Source organism: Scophthalmus maximus, chromosome 1, assembly GCF_022379125.1.
Source record: "Scophthalmus maximus strain ysfricsl-2021 chromosome 1, ASM2237912v1, whole genome shotgun sequence".
NCBI classification, from domain to species: domain Eukaryota; kingdom Metazoa; phylum Chordata; class Actinopteri; order Pleuronectiformes; family Scophthalmidae; genus Scophthalmus; species Scophthalmus maximus.
This window is the reverse complement of record NC_061515.1, coordinates 202,466-219,750: the sequence shown is the minus strand read 5'-3', so window position 1 is coordinate 219,750 and position 17,285 is coordinate 202,466. Positions and strand designations below refer to the sequence as shown.

General features: G+C 44.8%; 1 protein-coding gene across 2 annotated transcripts; it reads right to left on the bottom strand.

Moving 5' to 3' along the window:
- Positions 1-269: 269 nt before the first annotated feature.
- On the bottom strand, positions 270-17,094 carry snrka (SNF related kinase a). 2 transcript variants are annotated; one of them, XM_035629990.2, is made up of 8 exons: positions 16,803-17,094; positions 15,359-16,072; positions 8,396-8,537; positions 6,925-7,137; positions 6,531-6,671; positions 4,497-4,683; positions 4,315-4,412; positions 270-3,472 (listed from the first exon to the last, which is right to left on the bottom strand). In XM_035629990.2, exons 2-8 carry the CDS (start codon positions 15,945-15,947, stop codon positions 2,320-2,322), a joined length of 2,523 nt encoding a protein of 840 aa, XP_035485883.1. In that variant the 5' UTR covers positions 15,948-16,072; positions 16,803-17,094; the 3' UTR covers positions 270-2,319. The 2 variants fall into 2 exon arrangements, with proteins under 2 accessions (XP_035485883.1, XP_035485885.1); XM_035629992.2 differs by having other exon boundaries at positions 15,359-16,068.
- Positions 17,095-17,285: the final 191 nt, after the last annotated feature.

The following is a 17,285-nucleotide window of genomic DNA, read 5'->3' as shown; positions in this document are numbered from 1 at the left end:
GCAGAATGTTGTCACCTGGCACGTTAGTGATCTGAGGCTTTTTGTAGAAACACATTGAACCTGACGTGTGAGGGGGCGTGGCCTTTCCAAAATTGAATTTTTTTTGGGCCTTGACTACCATGTGGCCAATTTGGATGATTCGCGTTTGAGAAGCTAACATTTCCAGTTTTGGCTCATTCCAGGTCACAGAAGTTTGAGGTAACGCAGAACGAGAATAATAATGAATAATAATGATTCCTATGAATTGACACAAAAACCAGAGACGTGTGTGAGACTGTACTCCACATTTTTATTTTTGGGATATTATCAACATAGCTATATGTAACATCTGACAACAGCTCATCTACAGAATCATACACTGAATATTCCCGTCGTAGGTTCTTTTTTCTTCTGTTGTCACCTGGAGACAGACGACGACGGTCGACGACCTGACGGGACAAACAGGATCATGTGGTTTCTTCTCACATGACTATTTTTTTATTTTTTTTATAGCTGAGACACAAACCCATACAGTAGAACTAATTATCATAAGGCTAGATGACTGTACAGCTCTATGCACCGAAGGTTCACTCTGCTGTTTGAGAGAGAGAGAGAGAGAGAGCACCATATTTACATCTCTATGTACATTTGGTTTTCAAAAAGAAAACAGAAAAGAAACAAAATATTTAAAACAGATTTTCTTTTCTTTTCTTTTCTTCAGTCCAACGTGGTCAATTTCAGGCTCCGACGGAGTTTTAGAAACATAACGAGGAAAGAAAAGTGAGACCTCGAGAATAAAGTCGTAATATTACGAGAATAACATTTAACAAAACATTTCAACTTTATTCTCAAAGTCTCCAGTTTTCTCTCTGTGTGGCACTAATACTCTGTCGTATCAGGCTGCACACATTTGGATAAAATCAAGTAGAAAAAAGAAACTAATAATCGCAATAACAATAAGTTTCTGTACAGATACAGATAATAGCTGCGACACACTGTAGCTTATTGCCGATGCCCTTTGAGAGAATCTTCCTCTTCGTCACGTGACACGAACTCCCGTCCACATTCAAAAACAGCAGATTAATAAGAAAAGGAAAAGTACACGTTTTAAAAAATAAACTTTACTGTATCTACATTACTCGACGCTGCGAGTGGAGGCGGGACTAAAAGAAAGAAACACAAAGAGTCTGACATGAAAAATATTCTGTATCCGTCACTACGGCAACACGACGTGGATGGATACAAATATATCTCATATTTCAAAACACAGACAGCAGGAACATTTATCGTCAGTTTCTCATTTTAAAGTGTTGGGATGTTAAAGGGTCAAAACAAACACTTTCTCTTTCTTTTCTTTTTGCAGGTCAAGTGAAATGAATAAAACTCTATTAATCTGTTTTTTTAAGCAACAATAAAACAGATTGTCTGAGGACAGACTGTCAATCACGTAGTCACATATTCATACATGGAGCTATTACTGCATGACAACGTTACGACCAAAGATCTGTAATCTGATGAGAATCCTAAATCAATATTACAAGAATAAGGTCATAACAAGTCCGACTCATTTAGGTCATACATTATTATTTTAGGAGAATAATGAGTCATAGTTCTACAAATATATTTTAGGGATATTTCAAGAAAAATAGTGATTTGTATTAAAGCTACTGGCTGAATAATTTATAATTTTTTTAAATTTATAATAAACTAATTATTATTATTATTATCAGGGGGTGGGAGCTCACAGCTGTCAATCAAATCAAACGTGGAACATAAGTTATGAGCAATAAATTGTCAAATAAAATTGGGAAAAATATCAGGTTGAAGACTTTCTCAAAGTAGCTTTTTTTCCTTTCTACACATATTGTTTTCACATGATAATTGTGATTTTAATGTAAAATTATGACTTAATCTTGAAATATTACACATCTTTTTGTAAAAAAAATACTGTTTAATCACATAATATTATGACGACTTCCTCCTGTTAGAGAATCCAGAATTTTGTTTTCTAATTTGATACTTTTTTTGCATCCCAGTGGCTCCGAACCAGAACTGTAACCGTCCACTTTGTAATATTTCATATCTTTGTTAAAAACGGGCACATTGTTATTAAGAACATGAGTTCATGAGACGCCAAGGATAAAATAATTAATAGTAATAAAATATTTAAACGTTGACACGGAACGAATCAGTGGCGCGACACAAGAGACAACAGCTGATCTGAGGTCAGCGATCCGCTACGGCCAATCACAGGACGACAAGCTGACGATGAGGAGGAGCAGTGTGTGCAGTTACTGGTCTGAGGAGGAGGAGGAGGGGGCGGGGCTCCTAGGGGTGACCTCAGATGACCTGGCAGCAGCTGGCGGGAGTCGCGGTGCAGAGCAGACCGTCCCTGGAGCCGCCGCCGCGCTGGATGTTCACGGAGATCGTCTTCTCGCACAGAGGTAGTTGGAGCATGCCGTTCTTCAGCGAGCTCAAATTGCTGTGAGCGTTCCTGTGGGCGGGTCCCGCCGATTTGCGGTGGTGGTGGTGGTGGTGGGCGGAGTGTGAGCGAGGCAGGGCGGCGGTGGTGGGCAGCGTGATGGTGTCCAGGCTGCCGCTGGAGCCGATGCACATCTTCCAGGAGGATTTCTCCTGGATCTTCACGCCACACGGGTCGATTATGAGCTTCCCCCTCTGGCCCCGCCCCCCAGAGAGTCCACATGGGTCGATGATGAGCTTCCCCCTCTGGCCCCGCCCCCCGCGGTGCTGCTGCAGCTGGGAGCTGAGGCACAGACTCATGAGCTTCAGACTTTCCACCAACTCGCTGCTGCGACTCCGGGCCGAGCGGGACAGAGCGCTGAAGGAGGGGCCAGAGGTGCTGCTGTTGTGACAACAACTGGAGGGGCTGTCCTGTCCCTTATTACCCCCCCCTCCTCCTCCCCCCCCTCCTCCCCCTCCTCCCCCACCGTCACCTCCTCCACCCCCTCCAGCAGGACTCCCCCGGTCTGGACCGGAGCTGCCCCCTCCCTCTCCGGGGGGCTTCCCCTGCCCCGAGCTGCTGCCGCCCCCGTTGCCCCCCTCGCTGCCCGGCGGCCCCTCGCTACTGTCCCTCCTGTTCCATCCGTAGCTGAAGGCCGAGTCTTTGTCCAGACGCCTCCGGTGACTCTCCGAGTCGTCGTCGCTCGTCTCCGAGCTGGAGCACGATGACCCCCTCCCCTGGCTCTTGCGTCGCTGGTACCGCTTCTGCGTGGTCCCCGGGGACGAGGAGGAGCCGGAGCCGGAGGCGTTGCCGGCCATGTTCATCTTGAGGCGGCTGAGTTTGGGCGGCAGAGCCTCATCCATGTCGAAGTCGTCGTCCGACTCCCCCTCCTCCTCGAAGATCTGGTTGAGCACCGGGGCGCTCTTCCTGGAGGTGAGGCGGTTGGTGACGGAGGGGGGCTTACGGCGCAAGATCACCTGGGCTGGGAGGGAAGACGGGTCTTGCTCTTCCTCCTCCTCATCCTCCACCACCCTGAATAAAAAAACAAACAGACATTATATATTTTCGTGCAAGCAGGATGTGATTATACAGTTTAAAAGGTGACACCCTGTGACCCCGCCGGCTCCATTTCTCTGGTAAAGGGTCGTGGCATGTCCTACACGTTTTAAAAAGCGGTTGACCAATCAGAGCAGATGGGGGTTTACTGGGATGGGGGAGGGGCTAAAAGAAATCCAGGCGTCCAAATTAAAAGTTTGAACCTGAATATGTATATTTCTGGCGGCATCTGGTGGTAAAGTTGCAAACAGCAATAAACTGAGGGACCGACAGGGGACACTTCTGGTTTCCGGCAGCGTCTGAAAATTCAACGTGAACGCGACGTATTCTGGACCGTTTAGTTCAACAACCGTATTCAACATGACGTAGAAACATGGAGACTCACACGGAGGTCGGTCCACCTCATGGAACTATATTTAACTCTTATATGAACACAGAGTTATAGACAATAAATTACATGTCTGTGAATAAGTTCTTTTAAATATTACACACTCAAGCTTTAACTCTGCTCTGCTCAGATGTGGCGTCCCTCTACTCTTGGTCCCCTTCTGTTTTCATGCTGCCTCTCGGCCTGGTCTTTTAAAGTCATGATGTATTTCTTTATACCATTTTTAAAGCAGATAATCTCTGCTCAACATAAACACCATTTTCCTACAAACGTCAACTTTGTTAAAAATTTATAATTTCAGAGAAATGAGTAGAGACGATTGACAATCAATGATGAAAAACAACTGATATTTCATTTTCTTTAAGTGATGATGGAATAAATAGATACATTTTTTAAAAATTAAAATGAATCTAAACCAACTAGCTCAGACCTGAAGAGGCAGGTTCTCTGTTTGGCTGCTGTGGAGGTGGAGGGACTCGGGCCCCTGATGGTCCCAGGACCGGAGCCCGCGGCTGCAGCACAGGCTCCCTGGAGAGAGATAAAAAATATTATAACAACCAAATGCATTAAATCAATTCTGTCCAGTACATGTAGATGAAGAAAGAGTGGAACCTGGGCCGAGTCCGTCACCGTCTCCTCCCGCCGGCTCAGCTCCATCAGGCCTTTGGAGCGATGTCCGTTGAGCAGGTTCTCGGCACTGCGAGCCGGCGACTGGGGGCCTCCGGCGTGGGAGATGGAGGACGCCGCCAGGCTGTCCTCTATGTCCTGGTGCATGTCCACCCGGGTGGGCCAGGACTGCCTGTACAGTAAGTACACATTCAAATCATTTTTCATTGTTTCTTAAATTCTTGTGTTTTGTGTTTAAATCCTTGATCATTGCAGAACCCGTCAGTGTAACGCTGCGTTCACACCGAACACGACGCAAAGTCTTCAGCACTACAAGGGTTAGGGTTAGGGTTAACCCTAACCCTAACCCCTAACCCCTAACCCTCAACTGGACCTGGATGTTGTTCTGTACCTGAACTGAACCTGGATGTTGTTCTGTACCTGAACTGAACCTGGATGTTGTTCTGTACCTGAACTGAACCTCGATGTTGTTCTGTACCTGAACTGGACCTGGATGTTGTTCTGTACCTGAACTGAACCTGGATGTTGTTCTGTACCTGAACTGAACCTCGATGTTGTTCTGTACCTGAACTGAACCTCGATGTTGTTCTGTAACTGAACTGAACCTCAATGTTGCTCTGTACCTGAACTGAACCTCAATGTTGCTCTGTACCTGAACTGAACCTCAATGTTGCTCTGTACCTGAACTTCAATGTTGTTCTGTAACTGAACTGAACCTCGATGTTGTTCTGTACCTGAACTGAACCTCAATGTTGCTCTGTACCTGAACTGAACCTCAATGTTGCTCTGTACCTGAACTGGACCTGGATGTTGTTCTGTACCTGAACTGGACCTGGATGTTGTTCTGTACCTGAACTGGACCTGGATGTTGTTCTGTACCTGAACTGAACCTCGATGTTGTTCTGTACCTGAACTGGACCTGGATGTTGTTCTGTACCTGAACTGAACCTCGATGTTGTTCTGTACCTGAACTGAACCTCAATGTTGCTCTGTACCTGAACTGGACCTGGATGTTGTTCTGTACCTGAACTTCGATGTTGTTCTGTACCTGAACTGAACCTCGATGTTGTTCTGTACCTGAACTGGACCTGGATGTTGTTCTGTACCTGAACTGAACCTCGATGTTGTTCTGTACCTGAACTGGACCTGGATGTTGTTCTGTAACTGAACTGGACCTGGATGTTGTTCTGTACCTGAACTGGACCTGGATGTTGTTCTGTACCTGAACTGAACCTCGATGTTGTTCTGTACCTGAACTGGACCTGGATGTTGTTCTGTAACTGAACTGAACCTCGATGTTGTTCTGTACCTGAACTGGACCTGGATGTTGCTCTGTACCTGAACTGGACCTGGATGTTGTTCTGTACCTGAACTGGACCTGGATGTTGTTCTGTACCTGAACTGAACCTCGATGTTGTTCTGTACCTGAACTGGACCTGGATGTTGTTCTGTACCTGAACTGAACCTCAATGTTGCTCTGTACCTGAACTTCGATGTTGTTCTGTACCTGAACTGAACCTCGATGTTGTTCTGTACCTGAACTGGACCTGGATGTTGTTCTGTACCTGAACTGAACCTCGATGTTGTTCTGTACCTGAACTGGACCTGGATGTTGTTCTGTAACTGAACTGAACCTTGATGTTGTTCTGTAACTGAACTGAACCTCGATGTTGTTCTGTACCTGAACTGGACCTGGATGTTGTTCTGTAACTGAACTGAACCTCGATGTTGTTCTGTACCTGAACTGGACCTGGATGTTGTTCTGTAACTGAACTGAACCTCGATGTTGTTCTGTACCTGAACTGGACCTGGATGTTGTTCTGTACCTGAACTGAACCTCGATGTTGTTCTGTACCTGAACTGGACCTGGATGTTGTTCTGTACCTGAACTGAACCTCAATGTTGCTCTGTACCTGAACATCGATGTTGTTCTGTACCTGAACTGGACCTGGATGTTGTTCTGTACCTGAACTGAACCTCAATGTTGCTCTGTACCTGAACATCGATGTTGTTCTGTACCTGAACTGGGCCTTGATGTTGCTCGGGCTGGACGAGCGGGTCTGCACCACCACCTCCTTCTGCTGCTTCTCCCTCAGGATCCTCTCCGCCAGCAGGTAGTAGGTGGCTGTGATGTGGTTGTACTTGTTGGTCTCCAGGGCTCTAAAACGATCATGGTCATATTACAAACATATACAATATGGAGAGGATGTTATACAGTACAGAGAATAAGACACAACGGAGAGAGGATACTCTAACCCAAACAACATCATCACATGGGAGGACCCTGGAACCAACAACAACAACAAAAAGAAAACCAAATGGTTGCAGATCATCGATCTCCATCCTGAATCACTTCATCTTGATTGGACTGAAGTCAGGACGTTTTTTCTGTGAGGCGGCTGCAGTGACTTACTCGACGATGGATTCTCGGTCGGCGATGTCTCCCAGCACCATGCGCTGGATGATGCTGTTGTGTTCCTCATCTGACAGGTTCTTGTGGGAGACCAGTGGCGTGTTGTACTTGGTGGCGGGCGACGGGTCGACCCCCTGCAGCCAGGTGTGGGTCTCGATCTCGTCCAGCGACGCTCGTCTCTTCGGATCCCTCTGAAGCATTCGGTCTATGAGACTGGAGCCACGAGGACAGGAGAGGGAAAGGAATGAGCAAATATTTTAACTTTCCTGAATGTTCATGTCACAGTAATGTTGTAATATATATATATATATATATATATATGTATATTGTGATATTATTAATAGGCCACTTCGTCCAGCCCTCCACTAAAGCTGAGAAAAACTGTGCAACCAGCATTTAATTTTGGCTCCACTGAATGGAATCTGTCCCAACTCTCAGATCAAATCCCCAGAGGTGTTAATGGAACCAGACTGTGGGACGGAGGCTGAGAGGCTGCTCCGCTGTCGTCTTCATTTCTTCACAATCACATTATTTTATCCCTGAACCAAACAACTCATTGTCTTCAAAAGACAAAGTGTCGCTGTTGAATCTGTGTTGTTGGGACGTAGTAGTGTGTTTACACTGCTCAGATGGAAACCTTCACTACAATGAAGGTTGAGTGGGTCGTCCACTAAACCAAAGGTCGGCAGTTCGATCCCAGTTACCCCCAGTCCTCATGTCGATGTGTCCTTGGACAAGACACTTAACCCTGAGTTGCCTCTGACGGCTCTTGTGTACGAGTGGGCGGTGAATAGCAGCGCTGTATGAATCTTTTTGAATTTGTACGAGTGGGTGAATTCCACACACTAGTAGAAATCCGTCCCCTAAAATAATTCCTGGACCCGCCTCTTTGTCTGGATCCTTCATGTCTCATCCTTACACCAAGTTTTGTGCAAATCTATTTAGTGGTTTTATACATAATCCTGTTGATAAACACAAGAACCAACAAACAAAACAAACACTGACTTTGAATTCAGCATCCTCAGATACACGCTCTCCGCTCCGACCGACCTTACATGCAGTTAAATCTCCGTCTTTCTCGGGAACGCCGGGGAACGTGAGCTGCATCGTCTGAAGAAAGTGTATTTACAGTACGACCGACAATGTCTGCGTAGGAAATGTTGATTATGTCTGAATGACTGACGACTCAGCGTGTGAAGGAAACAGCTCCCAGCTGCTGCAGCTTAGCACCTCCATCTAGTCACATGATCTTTACTTCCTGTGTCTAAAAATAATATGACACCCACTCACTCACTGTGTTGATTCAGAGACACGTAGCTATTGGACGAGAGACGGGTGAATTTCTTTCCTGCTGCTTCAAACTGACTGTTTAACTTCTTCTTGAATTTAACCTTCATCATCATCATCATCATCATCATCACCAGTGTTTATATTGTTGGTCTTGTTATTATCATCAGATCCATGAACTCACTCTTTGCAGGCGGCGGAGACGTGGGCAGGTACAGTGTATTTACAGTCCATGATCATGGTCAGGGTCTCGCTGTCGTTCGCTTCCTGGAAGGGCGGCTGGCCGCATACCAACATGAAGAGGATCACGCCCAGACTCCAGATATCTGAGGACAAGGCAGACGAACAGAAAACACAAGTTAAAACTCACGTGTGACGTTGTTTTTATCAATCGCAGCACCAAAACAATCGTGGAAAAATGATATCAATTATACACTAAACTATAACAACAGATTCTATCACACACTAGTAAGCACTAGGTGCCGCAGACGGAAACAAGGAGACTATTAAAGTAGAGCTGCAACAGTTTATCATCAATTAATAATCCACTTCTAAATTAATAGCCAACTATTTTCATAATCGATAAATCGGTTCAAGTTTGTATGTAGTTTGTATGAAAAAAAAGTCTGTGCTGAGCCGAAAACCAGGATATTTTTTGGTGAGGAAATATAGTCTGATTTTTAAGAGTGTTAATATTTCAGCTAGACATGATGACAGACAATCGATCAGGTGCAGACCAGTGTTCAGCAGAAGCCCACTGGCTTCTGGTTTTCACCCTCACATCAAACACTCAAACACTCTACCTGACGTCTACAGCTGTGAGAATATAAAACACACAGACACATGGACACAGTTTGTCTAGAGGCCGTCACCAACATGTGCACAAGTGTCCACCAGAAGGACACTCAGTCGTTCCCTTCAGGCCTCACGCACACGGGTTCGAATCACTTGAACATAAACGCTGCTGTCACCGACAGACCGAGACTGTCTGAGTTCCACCAAAGCCACTGATAAAGGGGGGGACGACGACAGAGACCTCCAGGGGCCACAGGAGAACGACTTCACACCTGACTTACTCACCATAAGGGCCATTACCATGGCAACACTAGCGCTCCCAATCTCAAAACCACCGAGAGTAAATTGTGCCTCTGTCTGATTATCTGATAATGGGCGGAGTTTATACCGTGACGTGGAGAAGCGACTTTTGTAAACAACCAAGATGGCTGCCGCTGACGAACAAGCATTTGACTAAACGTACATGATATTTTCACATTTCTCCCACAGCAACATCAACACGGGTTCACAGACGTTGAATCATCGTCACAGACGTCACGAGTCATTGCTCTCACTGGTTGTACGTCTATACAATTATCATTCTGAGCTCTCATCTCACAGCCACCTCCTGCGGAGTAGTTTGTCCAGAATGCTCAACTTTAAATACCAACAGTCAACAGATATTAATAATAGATATTCATCAACGACAGGAACAAGTCCAACGTCCTTCACCTGCTGTAGATCTGCCCAGTGGCCTGTGGTGATTCAGTGACGGGCCTCACCGCACACAGCAGCACCACCTATTATTTATGTGTCATTGATCACTTGAAGGAATAATTACAGTTAATCAGCTGTTTCCCAGCATGCTTGCTGTGCTGTCTTTACAGTGGAATCGTGAATTAGATTCCATCTGTGAAGGCATGTCTATCAGTTTATCGACAAAAGGATGAGGAAATGAAAATGTGCGCTAAGCCGCTACAAAGACTTTTTTTTTTAAATACTAAAAAATAAGATGCTCATCAAATATAATAGTGAGGTTTATGAATGGGACAGTATTATGTTTATTTATTTTATCTTCAGCAAGTTTTAAGTAATATGAGTGTTAATATGCAATACTGTATGTATGTACAAAAACTGATAATAATTAAAATAATAATTAATGATTCATTTAATAAGATCCTGAAGGACCTAAGAACAACATATAAATAAATATAATGTAAGAGGTGTAATAAGCAGATGCTTCAACCGTCACTCTTCGGCCAGTATCAATTATACAAGAGTTAAGATGACACTTAGTTTATTACGCCACAGTTAAATTAATTCATGGGAAACACTGAAGTATGAAATATCACATGCTTGACTTTTAAAATCAAACTTCAATTTAAAGGAAGCAGATATGATAAGATGAACCGTTACTGATGAAATTCAGAATCAACAGCACTTCCTTTATATATATTTATTTTAGGTTCTAACTTTGATACCGTTGATCATTGTTTTCTCTGAGCTTACTACATTCTGACCTACAATAGATCCTGAACTCTTACATGCTGAGATGTGGCGTCCATCAAAGCTCTACTGTTGGTCCTCTCACTATGTCCAGTATGTGATGTTCTAAACTCAACTCAACTCAACAAAAAGTCCTTATTTAGTCTTTTGTAATCAAGAAGATTACCTAATGGGGCGTGTCTGTGACAAAATACTTATACTCATATTCATGGAAAGAGACCGGATGAGCCGACAGCTGGCAGCTTCACCTGGGATGTGACCCGGTGCCACTCAGCAGCTCAGTGAGTTTATTAATAGCAAACGAGTTAGATCCAGAGCAGCAGTCGAGACGTCTGTCAGCTCAACCTGCAACTGCTGTCCAGGAAGTGAGGACAGAGGAAGAAGATGAGGGGGGAGGAGCCGAAGTGACGTTCAGACAGAACTTCTGTACAATTCACTAATGACGTCATGGTGACTGTCTGTCTGTCACTCGTGGGAGCTTTGACTAATCCCACCAAACCTGAGTGACAGCTGAACATTTGCTCTCTCAGCCTCCTTCCTCTGACACAGTGGAACAGAAACGAATCATCTGTCCCATCGTCTTCATTCCTACGTTATTAAATTAGTGCAACAGAAACACTCAGGTGGCAACAGGACAGATTCACAATGTGTGTAGAAGAGATTCTCCACTGTCGTGTGCTCCTGGTGATGCTCTTAGGAATTTCATGCTTTGTCTGATGTGAAGAACTAGAACAGACCTGCCAACTCCTGGGGTCATTAATAAAACTGGTATTAACGGAAATAGAACAAGATTCATATGTTCCAACAATCCTGACCTCGTTCACATGCTTCCCTGGAAACTGCACAAACTTATTAACAACACAAACCACTTTTCTCAACTCAATTTCCCTTAAATCAAGGAAATAATCGACAGATTAGTCAATGATGAAAATAATATAGTACATATTAGTACATTAGTATATTAGAACATTAGAGCGTACATGTGCCATCTTTCCATCCTGGTCTCCACTTATTACCAGGACAAACAGTCATGACCACATCGGCCCTGTGCTCACCTCCCAACTCTGGCTCCCAGTTAGATTTCATATTCTTCAATCACTTGTGAAGTCTTCAAGGACTTTGATGTAAAAACCTCTGGGGTGTATTGACCTGGTATCTGCCCTCTTGACGACCTGCCGGTGACGCCCAGGTCACGGATCATGATGCCACACTGTGGAACTCTGTCCACTGAACTCAGACCTTGAAGCTTTTTTAATTCTCTCCTATAAGACTTTTGTTTTGTGAAAGCTTTTAGAGATGATGGGCATCTGCTTTTATTCACTCTGACTAATATCTTATGTGTTTTGTTTTTACTTCACATTCTCATTTTATCTGAGAATAAATGCAGCTCAAAGATAAAGTCAGGCAGTTCTGTTTCACAATCTAACATTCAATGTGCATTCAAATATCAATGTGTGAGCATAATCCATAACTATGAAACCAAAGAGGAGCTCTGGTCAGTCTCCACTGGACCCAGTGGTTAGATGAATCAACTGTCTCAGCTCAGAGCTCAGTACGAATCCATCACAACAAAACTCAACATGGACAAAAGACAGATTCAGTGAGAAACCGTCCTTGACAGAAATAGTGTTAATATTGAGAATAAACCAGATAACATTTACTTTAAGTTAAACGTTTCTGCTCTTTTTATTTTCCACTGAACTTCAACTGAAGAAATAAAAAAACAAAAAGTGAACTCCTCTGAACACACCGAGTCAGAGGGAAACTAGAACAGAAACCGGAGGTTGTGAGATTCAGACGACATTACAGTAGAATGTTTGCTCCTCCAGCAAGGACCAACACACTCATAAATCGATCACAGAGTATTTTCAAAAAGATAATAAATCTCGCAATGTTAAAGAAAGTAATAAAGAATTCCAGGATCTGCACAAAATGTTATAGGTTCCTTCTTGGCATTCCACCGAGTTTTATGGAAATCTGATTGGTAGTTTCTTTTGCATAATCTTGCTGACAACCATACAATGTAGTCCAACTGTAATGACCTGATCTAGAAAAGCATCAGAACACATTCAAGCAAATGGCGAGTCGTGTCAAATGCATATGAATTAGATTTTTGGACAAGTGACAGTGGAGGTAATAACACCGACAGCTTCCACCGTAGTTTCACTGCTGCTGTCGCTGAGACGAGATGAACCTCATTTAGTTGAATGTTGTTGGAAAAGAAAAAACTAATAAGCACTTTCATCCCATTACATTGATTTTAGAGCAAACACAGAACAAGGCTAATTGCTCCGACGCAGCAGAACAGAACTGTCTGAAATATTACTGCACACAGCAGCAACAAAAAGCACAGTATCAGAGAGCGGCCTTCAAGAACTCAACACCGCGGCTGGACGCAGCCCGTCGTCGTACAGTTGCAATTACTGTCAGTACATCACACACACAACAGCTCGAATGAACTATCACTGTCAATGTGCAGACGGTACAGTATGACAATATTATACAGCTCTGCATGCTGTGGATTCATAAATACTCACTGCACCATCTGTTGTTGACAATGTTTAAACTTTCCGTCAGCATCTGAAAATTCAAAATGAACGCGCGAATTCTGGACCGTTTAGTTCAACAACCGTATTCAACACGACGTAGAAACATGGAGACTCACACGGAGGTCGGTCCACCTCATGGAACTATATTTAACTCATATATGAACATAGTTATGGACAATATATTCAAGTTCTTCTTAATATTACACACTGGAGCTTGATCTGAGCTGTCACAGTGTCTTTTCTAGTAAAATGTCTGTGTGATCTTTAACGTAATCGTGATGCCACAGGTTTTAGGGAACTATTTTGTACTGTGGCATCACAAACACAGACCATAACCGAGTTCATAGGATGAGTGAGTGTGTGTGTGGGTTTAAGTTACCACAGTTTCCTCATTGTCTCTGCCGAGAAACTTCAGATTGTGACCAAAAATTTTAAAAAAGAGAAGCAAATAATATCTAGGCGACTTCCTTTTAATACGTTCTATCTTAAACATGCATAAGCAAATCATGAGAACAATTTGACACTCGCTCAGGTTTACCACCAAATAAACAACCACAACCAGCTCCACTGGGTGCATCTCATTATAATATTCAAACAGGCTATGTACTATATTTTTCTGCCATCGCTGCTGAAGTACCTGATGTGACAGATCTGGTATGTCATGGAGAGACACATACTCCATCTGTCTGTCAGCACCTCGTAGAGAATCAATGAGCCGGTTAATTTGGTGCAATCAGACACCTATGGACATCCACTGGTGGAGCTGACCTTGTAGCACATGGTCTGTGGGCAGTCCAGAATGATCAGTGTCAAGTACCATCACATACTTCTACCTCTGAGTATTCAGTAAGTCAGTGTGTTTACAGCAGTAACCCGGGCCTGGTCTCACTCCGGTTAAGTGAATAACCAGGTTATGTCAGTTCTCCCCGTACACATGAGCAGGGAAGAATGTGAAGAATGGCGGGAGTTACTCTGCCTCCGGTACAGTAGGTGGCGCTCTGCCAACGTACAACTGGTCGGAATAAGACTATTTCTTCGACTTTTGTCAAAATCACAACAACTTGGAGAGCGGAGGAGAAAATGGACGACTTTTCAGCGCTGTACACCTCGTACATCCTACGCCTCAGTAACGTTACCTGGCGTGGTGACGTCCTCGGGTTTAAAGTGGGGAGGGGCAGTTATAACCTACGGAGGTAGGTTACAGGTCTGTCAACCGGGTGAAGTGTTGACATGGTGTCTGAGAAACCAGGGTGTTGACCTAACATTAATATAATCAGGTTTTGAAACTGCATGTAAACACACTGATGTGTGGGACCGCGGCACATGATCGATGTCTCTTCTGGACTGAAGTTATCTAAAGCAAGGAAGATGAGTCATGGTGAACACGTGTCTGTGAGAAAAAGAAATAAATAGGATGCAATAGTTGCCACATTTCCATCCACATGACACTGCTGTTGTGAGAGATGTCCGTGTACCTAGGTGCCAAAAACCTGTGGTGTAACGCAAACACAGGTTGTTTTTGGTGATGGATGGGGGGGGGGCTTAAGCGTGACACTGAGTCGGTGACACATGCAATAAAAGCTGATCCGTCGAACTCAAAAGATCTTGCTCACATCCTGTTAGATAGTTCAGCACTAACAAACTTCCACCACATTCTAATTAACACTGTGACTCATTTCATTGCTTTAGCAAGAGGACGATATTCACAATTTTTATGATTATCGGTATTGGTCATTTTTAAGCAGGGTTGCCGATAAGATAATCTCATTTTAAGATGTGCTACTTTGCCTCTGATGCAGCCGGAGTCACGACTCTCTGGACTTTGTCAACGTCCATGTTTGTTTGTTCAGCTTTATGATAAAGCTGCTGACAGCTTCCTGTATGGAGCTAAATCAGGGCCAAATCTTTTGATAATTCGAAGAACATGTTTGAAACTGAAAGTTCAGGTTTTCATCTTAAAACAGTGTTTTCAAAAATAAAAATAAGTGAAAGGAAAAGTTTTTTCAAATAAAATATTAGTTTTTAATTCAATTGTGGAATTCTGTTGAATGCCTCGTTTTTTTATTCATTTTTCACTTTCATAAATGTTTTACGTTTTCAGATTCAGATCTTATTTTTTTCACATTTCACTTATTTTTTTTCACTTTCAGGTATATTTTTTTCCAATTGAGACTTTTGGCACTTGTGTGGCGTCAACAGAGAATCAGGGGTTTGACTGCAGACAAATATCGGTCTCTGAGAATAGTAATGGGAAAAGGCCATATCGGTCGACCCCCACCTTTAGCATCATTCATCAGCCTGTGTGATTGTTTCCATACCTACGGCTGGAGCGTCGTACTCATCACCCAACAGTATTTCCGGCGCAGAGTACGCCAGAGATCCACAACTGGTTGTCAGCTTCTTCCCCGGCTGGAATTTGTTACTGAATCCAAAGTCGGTGAGCTTGACCAGCCCTTGTTTCTCGAAGAACACCACGTTCTCCGGCTTGAGGTCCCTGTGCACCACGTGCAGCCGGTGGCAGTAGGAGATGGCGTGGACAATCTGGGCAAAATACTTCTTGGCCAGCTCCTCGCTCAGACCCTCCTCGTGCTTCATGATGTAGTCAAACATGTCTCCCCCGTCACCCAGCTCCAGGATGAGGTAAAGCTTGGTCTGCGTGTCGATCACTTCGTACAAGCGCACAATGTTGGGATGCTGAACCAGCTTCATGCAGCGAACCTCCTGGAAGAGGTGGCCCGTGGCCACGGTGTCCAGCTTGGTCTTGTCGATCACCTTCACCGCAACTTTCTCCCCGGTGAAGACGTGGCGCGCCAGCTTCACCACGGCAAAGTGGCCGCGGCCCAGCGTCTTGTCGAGGTCGTACAGGCCGGCGATCTTGCCGTCGTAGCCCCGCTTGAAGCCCGCCATGGCTGGAGAGCGCTGAGGGGAGAGGACGGCCCCCGCGGCGGGCAGGGGCCGGTTGGTTGACTTGTGTGGGTCCAGCTTAGCTCAGTTCATCGAAGGCTGAAGGAGAACCCCATGGCTCCGGCTTCCTGGACACAAAGTCACTACAGTTACTAAATGACACAGATTACAGTACATTGGACATACACTTGCAAATAAAATTTAAATATATATTATAATAATGCTAATGCCCCTGCTCAGTCCCTCACTCAGCATGAAGCATTGTTCAGAACAACACCTGGATATACAGCACAGATATGAGGTCATTCATAACATCCTGCTGCTGCACCGACACTAGCTCGTTCACCTCGACGCCTCGTGCGTCTACAACCAACTGCGTGAAGACTTCTTCTATAACAATAACGAAGGTCGTCACGTGGTACAGGTGTCGAGTCTGATTCTGGTCCCGAGGCAGTTTCACAAACTAGTTGTCAACGGGCCCCGCGGGGCTGTAGCTCAGACAACTGACGTTAGCCTAGTGCTACCAGGGGCTAGCTAGCTAGCTAGCTCGTTGTGTTCATTGATTGATGTTAGCTTCTTCCCTGAGTGGCCGCGCTGCTCCTCTCACCAATAATAACAGGGTTAATAACTCATAACACACTCGACAATAATCTCCACATCAACACGTGTCATGTGGAACAGAGCGACGGGTACACAGGTGTGTGTGTGCGCACACACGCACACACACACACACACACACACACACACACACACACACACACACACACACACACACACACACACAGCTGCTGCTGCTGCTGCTGCTGCTAGCCGTGGTTAGCATGTAGCATGTAGCAAGCTAGAGTTACTACGGCTCACCTCCGTCCGGCCGCTCTTCGGTAAACATAAAGCCCCGAGTCCGGGTCTTCTTCGCCGGGTGTCAGCTGGAGGTCTATCGGAGGAGACGCGGGCGGTGCCGGCTGACTGTGGCACTCGGGAGAAGGAGCCTGTGCCCGGGGATCATCCGTACAACGAGGACTTGCATCGTTGGTAACGACGAGCCTGGTCGTAACGGTTCGTCCTCCTCCGGTCGAGGCGGCGGGGCGGTGGTGCTGCGTTCAAGTGTTTCAAGAAAAAACTGTCCAATCAAATACCATCACACTTTCTTTTACCAGGATAACACAGCACGTCATAGACATAATCACGTCACATTGTTTAAGAGAAACGCAATGCTGGACCCTGTAATATACAAACGCAGCAACATTTTCCCGTTTAAATGTATTTTTAAAAGCACTTTACATGCGGGTCAAGATGGCGATCGGAGTCTGGTCCTTACGAAGAACACGTGAAGGCAGCACGACA

Coding starts and splice junctions, on each gene's coding strand:
- snrka (XM_035629990.2), bottom strand. CDS start 15,947: ATGGCGGGCTTCAAGCGGGGCTACGACGGCAAGATCGCCGGCCTGTAC. Junction 4,413..4,496: donor CGGTGACGGACTCGGCCCAG/GTTCCACTCTTT, acceptor ATCTCTCTCCAG/GGAGCCTGTGCTGCAGCCGC. Junction 3,473..4,314: donor CAGAGAACCTGCCTCTTCAG/GTCTGAGCTAGT, acceptor TTTTTTATTCAG/GGTGGTGGAGGATGAGGAGG.